General features: G+C 49.0%; 1 protein-coding gene across 1 annotated transcript; it reads left to right on the top strand.

The window, feature by feature from the left end:
- Positions 1–780: 780 nt before the first annotated feature.
- On the top strand, positions 781–8,744 carry LOC100915075 (N-formyl peptide receptor 2-like). The gene is made up of 2 exons (XM_012546834.3): positions 781–1,137; positions 4,288–8,744. The coding sequence occupies exon 2, from the start codon at positions 4,299–4,301 to the stop codon at positions 5,343–5,345; it is 1,047 nt and encodes a 348-aa protein (XP_012402288.3). The 5' UTR covers positions 781–1,137; positions 4,288–4,298; the 3' UTR covers positions 5,346–8,744.
- Positions 8,745–9,045: the final 301 nt, after the last annotated feature.

The following is a 9,045-nucleotide window of genomic DNA, read 5'->3' as shown; positions in this document are numbered from 1 at the left end:
CAACCCTCTTCCTGCCTTTTTTTTCCCTTTCCCCACAATCAGGGTTATTATCTCCCCACAGTTTTTCCTGTGTGCTAAGTGGAAAACCCAGATTCTTCGCCCCACCTAGAAAACACACCTACCCACTCTCACAGGACTCAGGCGTCCTGGACTCCCAGCCTTGCCCCTCGGGGACTCAGATGTCCTGGTACTCTCCCCCCCCCCCACCGCCAGGTCCTGCTCCACCATCAAAATAAAGTGAAGATGGGCACAGGCTCAGACCTTGGGGATGTGCAGGGCCCCGTTACCTCTGGGTATATGTCTCCATTCTTCTCTATTTCTTGTAATTATCTCTTCTTTCTTTATCTGTTTCTCTGTCTCCATACTTCCCTCTCTGTTTCTCTGTCTCCATATTCCCCACTCTCACTTTCTCTGTCTCCACATTTCTCTGTCTCTCACTTTCTCTGTCTCCATATTCCCCACTCTCACTTTCTCTGTCTTCACATTTCTCTGTCTCTCACTTTCTCTGTCTCCATATTCCCCACTTTCACTTTCTCTGTCTCCACATTTCCTTGTCTCTGTTTCTCTGTCTCCATACTTCCCTGTTTCTTTGTCTCCATATTTCCCTGTCTCTCAGTTTCTCTTTGCCTCTTTCTCACTCTACTTTTCTCCTTTCCCCTGTCCCCCTCCCTTCTTCCTGGGCATTTGCCCACTGGGAACAAAAACCTGGGTTTCCCCCAAAAAATCAATGTTGGAAGGCAAAGGGGGAAGGATCCTTGGAAGAGGGCCCAGCGAAGGGGCCTCAGTTCAGGGAACACCTTGGAGAGAGATCTCTCAGGGTCTTTCTTCCTTTCCTTCTGTGCCCTACGTCCCATGTGTAAATCTGGGCAGTGGAAGGAGACCTGGATCTTGGAGAGGGGCCAAGGTCCTGTGTTCTTGGGGCTGGATCTGAAATTTCCTGTAAGGGAGAAGCAGAATTTGCTGAGTTCTTCCTCCTATTCATAACCAGCAAATCGTGTTGATGGGGGTTCTGCTCCTGTCTGACCACAAATTATGCAATGGTGGGTCAGCCCCCGGATACTCCCTCTTTGCCTTTTAACCAAAAGCTGAATCAACTCCCAGAGGAGACCAGAGGCCAGTGAGGCACCAATAAACACGGTGAGTCTGGGCAGGGGATCTGGATGGGGAATCAGGGGCGGGGAGGCTGCGGAAGGATCAGAGCACCCAGCTCTCCGAGAGGAAAGGGAGTGGAAGTAGAAGAAGCCAGGAGAAAGCTGTTTACTGGATCCCCTTCCCCAGCGTCCTGACTCCAGATACCCTCCCCTCGCTTAGAGGTCATTAACCTCCTCTTCCCTCCCCCCCATCCCTAGACATTTAACTGAGACTTGGAGAGTGGGGATGATTTGTCCAGAGTCTCAGAGCTAGATCGTTCACCCCAGGTCTTCCTGACTTTAAATATTGAATTCTACCCATTCCATTGCCCTCCTTCAGGGAGACCTTGGAATATCAAATTCACTAAGAGGATCAAATAGAGCTTGAAAAGCCTTTAGATATTCATTTCCAGATTTTAGAAGGGAGGATCCTAAAACTTATAATGTCAGAAGGTGGGGCGGGGGGGGGTTAGAACATGGAGTGAGAGTTAGACCCTCTCTCTTGTTTCTTTCTTTTATCACCGTAACTAATCCTTTTCTGTGTCCTATGCTAGAGCATCTTCCTATCCTATGGGTACATCCCAAATATCTGTCCTGGATTTCCCCCTCCTCTGCTTCCTCCTTCTTTTCTTCCTCCTTCTCCTTCTCCCTGTCCCCCTCCCTTCTTCTTCTTCTTCGTCATCATCGTCGTCGTCTTCTTATTCTTATTCTTATTCCCCTTCTCCTTCTCCTTCTTCTCCTCCTCCTCTTCCTCCTCCTCCTTCTTCTCCTTCTCCTTCTTCTTCTCCTTCTCCTCCTCCTCCTCCTCTCCTCCTTTTCCTTCTCCTTCTCCTTCTCCCTCTCCTGCTCCTTCTCCTTCTTCTTCTTCCTCTTCCTCTTTCTGCTTCCTCTTTTCTTCTCTTCCTCTGCTCCATCCTCCTTCTTGTTTCTCTTACCAACTTGCAAATATTCCGTTATCTCGGTAGATGGTTTCCAGATGTTGACATCTAGCCCTAATCTCTTTCTGGAGCTTCAGTTTGAAGCTCCCCACTATATACCTCTGCCTGAGCAGCTAATAGACTTCTCAAACCCAGCATGTCAGAAACAGCATGTTACGTTTCCTCTTAAGCCCATTCTTTCCCTGAATTTCAACCTGGAAGCCATCTTTGATCTTTCTCTGATCCTCAACTACTGTAACCAACCATATCTCAGTCCTGTCGATTCTCTCTCCACAACATTTCCAGCATCCATACCATTCTTTCTACTCATGCAGCACCTGCACCCCGACTCCACTCTTTGTTTAGACCTTTATCTGATTGTCATCACCTCTTGCCGGCACTATTGCAATAGCTTCCTATTAGGCCTGTGGCTCCACTCTCCAATTTATCCAAACAGCTGCCAAATCCATAGTCCTAAAACAGAGGAATTTTTTCACTGCCTTACTCAAATCGACAATGGCTTCCTACCACCTGTAGATGGAAGAAGGGAGGGAAGGAACAAATGAACAAGGGAGGGGAAAATGAAAAAAGGAAAGAAAGGAAGGAGGAAAGGGGAAGGAGGGAACGAATGAATGAACGAACAAACAAGGGAGAGAGGGAAAAAGGAAGAAAGGAAAGGAAGGAAAGAAGAAGGAAGGAACGAAGGAAGGAATGAAGGAAGAAAGAGAAGAAAGAGGAGAGAGAGAAAGAGTTATTGAGAGACAGAACATTTTTAAGCAGGCAGTGTACTAAATATCGGGGACAGAAATACAAGCAGCAAGATATCCTTTAACTCCCAAACTCTATCATTTTAAAGAGAAAGACACACATAACACAGAATAGAGAGCTGCAAAAGGAGAGTACTATGGTGTGGGGATGACCAAGAAGCAGAATGGAGGCTAGTTGAAGGCAAAATAAGGTCAAATTTCCCTTACAGAGCCTGGTGTTCCAGCAACAGAGTTCAAGGCTCTATTGGGAAGGAGAGGGAAAGGAAGGTCAGAGAAAGGGCAGGAAGGTATGGAGAAGGAAATATGTTTTAGTATAAAGTCACTCCAAAACCTGGGAAGGCAGGTGAGAATCAGATTTTGGAGACAGGCAGATGGCCTTGGACGCATGATGAGAATTTTGGTTTTTTGTGCTACAGGCCATAGGGGACCGTTGAAAATTTTGGTAGAACAATGATGTGGTCCAAATTGTGTACTTGGATTATTAATTTGGCAGCTGTGTGGAGGATGACCTGAAAAGGGGGAGCCTGGAGACAGAGAAAACAATTATGAGACTGTTTCTATGGTCTAGTCTAAAAGTGGTAAGGGCCAAAATTAGAATCATAAAGACCTTGAATAAGAGTAGGAACGGAATAAGGGGAGAAAATAGGCTTGAAGCTGGAAAAGTTGTAAAGGGGGAGTTGACAAGGCAGCAAACCTGGTTGGATATGGTCCTTGGTCAATGGTCAATCAAGGCAGCTTCAGGCTGCAGGGCTGCTAGTGATAGAAGGATCAGCTACAGGTTCTACAAAGGTTCCTGTGGTCCGGGTCCGGCAGAGAAATATCCCTAGGGGAAAATTCAGGCCGGCCACCAAAAGAATATCTAGTAAAACCAAGAGTGCCTTAAATCTCTGGCTGTTTATGTATTTGTGGGGAAATGTGCTCTAGATTTGGCGGGAAGATAAATACTGTTCTTGCAATTTCATCTTGCTAAATACATTTGCTAAAAATCCAATTAAGCCTGGCTGATTATTCATTGGAAATACACCGATGGGGGCTCTTGAAGGCCAGTACTAAAAACCCAGCGCAACCGAGCTGCCCCTGGTCGTCAGCCACTCTCTGGGTATCTGACCGATCATGACCAAGAGACCTTGATGAGAAGTGATGAGGCTCGGGAAGGGGAGGGATTTGCATCAGACCTGTGCCAGAATTCGATATTATATTTAGGAAAGTTTGGGGAAGGGGGTGTTGCAAATTCTGAGCTGAGAGGCGGTGACCCTAGGGCCCCAGCACCTAGGAGAGGAGGGTCTGCGCAGGATTAGCCACCGCAGTCAAACACTCGGACCCCAGTGAGTGGCTGGAAGCCTTGAAGGAAATGCTTGGTGCTCCAGGCATTGAGGAAAGAGCTAATACAGAGTTTGCGGGGTAGGGGAAGGAAAGGCACAGCCAGGTCCTGACCTCAGGGGCCGACAATCTCACGGTTCCGGTGTGTTGCAGGTGTGAGCGAGATGGAGAACTCCTCCGTGCTCCCCTCGGACGCCCCCCTCTTCCCCCACTCCCCCATCCACCAGACCTTCTGGATCATCTCCCTCATCGTCTGCTGCTTGGCCTTCGTCCTGGGCGTCGCTGGCAACGGGCTGGTGCTCTGGGTGGCGGGCTTCCGAATGAGCCGCACGGTCACCACGGTCCTGTTCCTCAACCTGGCGGCCGCGGACTTCGCCTTCACCGCCTTCCTGCCCTTCGTCATCAGCAGCACGATCCTGCAGCCGCACTGGCCCTTCGGCTGGTTCCTCTGCAAGCTCCTCAGCTTCCTGGCCGTCCTCAACATGTTCGCCAGCGTCTTCCTGCTGACCCTCGTGGCCCTGGACCGCTGCGTCTCCGTGCTCTGGCCCATTTGGGCCCGGAACCACCGCAAGCCCCGTCTGGCCGCCCTGGCCGCCGCCGGGGTCTGGATATTCGCCTTCGCCTTCTCGCTGCCCACGTTCATCTTCAGGACCACGGACACGGAGGACGAGATCACCTTCTGCTACATGGAGTTTGACCCCTGGGACGAGGCGGGGGAGGACGAGGAGTCCGTGAACGCCCTGTATGAGAGTCGCCACTGGTCCCTGGTGCTGACCCGCTTCTCCCTGGGCTTCCTCATCCCCCTCCTCATCATCAGCGTCTGCTACGGGCTCATCACGGCCAAGCTGTGGAGCGGGATGCGCAGGGTGCGCTCCAGCCGGCCCTTCCGGATCCTCACGGCCGTGGTGGTCGCCTTCTTCCTCTGCTGGCTCCCTTACCACGTGCTGGGCATGATCGAGGCTTCCGTCCCCGCCCACCCTCAGCTCGCCCAGGTTCTGCCCTACCTGAGCCCGTTCTCCTCCTCGCTGGCCTTCGTCAACAGCTGCCTCAACCCCCTGCTCTACGTCTTCATAGGTCGGGACTTCAGGGAGAAGCTCTTCCGCTCCCTGCCCGCCGCCCTGGAGAGGGCTCTGAGCGAGGAGTCCGCCGCCACGGGGGCCACCGGCAGCAGCTCGGTCTCTGCGGCCCCCATGGCTGTCACCGAGACATAGACTCTGTGAGGAGACTCCACTCTCGGGGGATTCTGGGAACTTCTGCTTAAGTCCCGAGTTCCAGCGGCCTCCCAACGCGGACTTTTCTGTTCTAAGGTGGCTCCTAGCTCTGATTCTAAGGGCAATCCCAGCCCTGTTCTGAATCCAGAATGTATGCTCCCATTTTTCAGAACCTTTCAGCTCTGGTACTCCCTGTTCTGTGTTCTAAGGACGCCCCAGTTTCCACCTGTCATAGGAAAGCCTCAATGATTGGTCAGCACGCTGAGTCTTAAAGAAGGAAGGGAGACGACATCCCAACGTCATCCCAAATCAGTGGATCCCTCCTCCTTCCCTGCCCTCAGAAGTCCCCACTCCTGGTAGATGGCCTCCTCCTGCTGTGGCTCTGGGGTCCCGGATACCAACAAGCTTCCCACTGAATCACCAGAGTTTGTTCCCACAGAGAACACTGAGCTCCTCCAGGACTTGGTCCTGCTCCCCTAACCTTCCCTGGAGGAAAGGGGAATACTGAGCTGAGGAAGGGAGGGGTCTTTCTCTGAGAAGAGGAAGGGAAAGTGCTGGGAAAACAGTCTCAAATCCTCACTCTGCCACTGGGACCTGGGCTTAGAATCAACTAAAGGAGGCTGGAGGGCCATTCAGTGACCTTCAAGGGCTTCCAAGCCATCATTTTAAAAAATATATTATGCAAGGGGTTTTTTATGGTTTCCATGTCCTAGACTCTCCTACCTCATTTCAGAAAATCCTTTCAATAAAGAACCCTTAAAAAGGTAGTGGGGAGAAGGTGATTAAAAGAGGAAGATGAGAGAAAAGTGCAGCAAAATTGCTCCATTTGGGGGTGGGGGGGGAAGCTAGTATTCTTACATGAAGCACCCCTTCTGACTCCATTTTGTTGCCAGTGGTTTGTTGGCTCAGGGGTGATTCAGTGAGACTGGCAGGGACTCCCTCAGTAATTGGGCTTAGAGATGAGTTCACACACCATGGGTCACACTCAGGGAGAGTCACTTCCCTGGTGGGTCTGGCCACTTGGGGAAGGGTTTAGTTACAGCCCTCTGTGGAGTTGTCTTAAGGAGTAGGTGGGGGACAGGGAAAGACCCTCATTTTCACACATATACAAAAACAGAGATAGAATTTAAGGCTACAAGGAAGCCTAGACATCCATTTTACAGATGAAAAGATTAAGGATTATTTTGGTTTCCTTTTTGTAAATTCCAATACCTAATTTAATGTCTTGCAAACCGTCGGTACTTAATAAAATCATGTTGAATTAGCATGAGGCAACCAGTGGCCTGTTATTCTGATCAAACGAGATAATATTTGTAAAAAGCACTTAGCACAGCTCCCAGCAAGTTGTAGGTACTATATAAATGTTTGTTCCCTCCTTTTCCCCTTTTCCGACCTATAAAGGAAAAGAAGTATACCTGAGGTCCTAAACTAGAGAGGTAGGATTTGAACTAGAACTCCATCCCTAGTAGTGCCCTCCATTATTCAATATCTCTTTCTCACTGGTTGGGAGCCCCACATCTAAGGAAATATGGGAGAAGGATGCATAGTCTGACTGAGAGAACACATCCTCCACAGAAGGAACATTGGTCACAGCCCTTGGAAGCCCACCATGTTGGAAATTCTCCCATCCTTTGCTTGTCTACCTGAACTACAGATCTGGGAAAAGGAAAGGTCAGAGGTGAAAAGGATCTCAGAAAAGAGAACTTCAGAGCTGGGTTGAAAAGCTTGGTACTTTGGGATGTCAACAAAAAAGCCTACTGGTGGTCATTTTGTGTCTCTCCCACACAGTGACAGAGGCAGGTGGATTGGGTCTGCATCCATTTAAAAGGGAAGACATCTGCACTCATTTCTCTTCTTCCCATCCAGAATCCCCTCCTTCTAGGAGCTCTTGTGAGAAATAAAGATTGCTTGATTATGGCCACCACAATAAGTGCTCTTTCAAAGAAGACTCGAATAACTCCTCTCCCTCAGAACTGAGCCCAGTTTGAGCTCAAAGATTCAGAGCTAGGGGCACCTTTAGAAAAAGGGGAAAGCACCCCAGTGTTCTCCCAATAGTCCATCAACAAGTGATAGTCTTATATTTCTATTAGGGAATAAAGCAGCAATAGAAAATGCTGATATTGCTGTAATTCTAACCAATAAGAGGAAGGACAACAAAGATGCTCTCCCTAGTAGGTGGTCCTCAACAATTCTATTTGATTTGAAAACCATCGATGCGGAGCAACAGGAAAAAAAAAACCATTCTGAGCAGGAGGAAGTCACAAAACTCTTCCCACCCAGAGGCTTACATGGTTCTGCCCCCCTCACTATCAAGCAAGAGAGAATGATTTAACCTGTTGGAGTCTTTTGTAGACACAATCCATTCTGGTTCATTGATTAATTAAAAGACTTTTCTTTAATATGCATCCAATGGACAGGAAACTTCTAGGAGACCCGGACGTGCCCTGAATCTGGGAAGCAAAAAGTAGCACCATCACACATTTCTGGAAGGAGGTTCCCCAAGCCTTCATATATTTATTTAAGGGGGAGAGTATATTGTACCTGATTTATGGATTGAGCCCCCATCGGCCAATCCTTTCCTTTACACAGCAAAATCTGGTATTTTTATGCTTATATATTCAATAAGTGTGGAAATGCACTTCACATAGAACATTTCTTTTGAGTAATCTCTCAACAACTCTTTGAAGCAGGTCATTTAGCATTATTTTTGTCAATATTTCCGAAACCATTCCTCTGCCCATCAGCCCGTGTCAGTTCTGCTTTGACCTTCAGCTGAAAGGCTATCCTTGAGAAGAGCAGACTGGGTTTGGCCCCAGGGGCAGAGCTCAGCGATAGGGCTTGGGGGGATGAGGGGGAGCTGCGGAGAGAGAGCATCCTGCTCAGTCCAGGGAAAGCCGGAATCCCGACATCATTTCACGGTCCGTATTTAGGTTGTTCTGTGGAGATGCTGGGGCTCAGGATAAGCCCCCCGCAGACCCCGGGGGACAGAGACTTTTGCACTTTTCCCCTTCCTTCTCTCCCCTGCGCCTTTCCTGTGACCTTGCAGAAGCGACTTCCTTGGACACAAACAGGGACAGAGGCTGAGATGGAGTCTTTGGCAAGGGCAGCAGAAGCGTGAGGGGACCATAAGGGTAACCAGGCTAATCCGGGCATCTAGTGGCCAATGCAGGTACTGCAGTCCGCACATAGACTGACGAGTGGGTCCCTTGTGGCGACCTCTGGTGGCATATTCACATATTGCAGCCATTTGTGGGTCAATTAACACAAGCTGTATGGGCGTGATTTTTGAGTCTTCCATGAAATGGGAGAGGGAATGACTGAGCAATGGTTTCCTGTCCCAAGATCCCAAGGACGTGACCTTCCATGGGATTTGAAAGGATTTGAAAAAAAAAAAAAAAAGTCCTAGGTATGGTGGAGAAAAAAATGTCACATTCAAACACATTGAGGGTCTTCCCTCCATCAGCAGGATAAAACAGGTAAAGACAGGAGATATCCTTCAGGGTCATGCTCCCATCATTCCGTGCTCCTTCCAGGAAATCTGGGTTTTTGACACTCACTTTTTCATTTTGTAGTGATTTTTTGGGGGGAAGGAGAGAGACTAGAAGGCAGACTATGCAAGAAGGCAGGTGTCAGTTCATTATAAAGAACTATTGATTTAGAGATGGTAGCCCCCTGATCATAGACAAGTCATTTAAAATGT

This window comes from Sarcophilus harrisii, chromosome 3 (assembly GCF_902635505.1).
Source record: "Sarcophilus harrisii chromosome 3, mSarHar1.11, whole genome shotgun sequence".
NCBI lineage: Eukaryota > Metazoa > Chordata > Mammalia > Dasyuromorphia > Dasyuridae > Sarcophilus > Sarcophilus harrisii.
Note: the sequence above shows the minus strand (reverse complement) of the source record. Positions and strands in the feature narration are given on the sequence as shown.

Bases quoted from the DNA above. Each gene is read 5' to 3' on its own strand.
- LOC100915075 (XM_012546834.3), top strand. From the start codon at position 4,299: ATGGAGAACTCCTCCGTGCTCCCCTCGGACGCCCCCCTCTTCCCCCAC.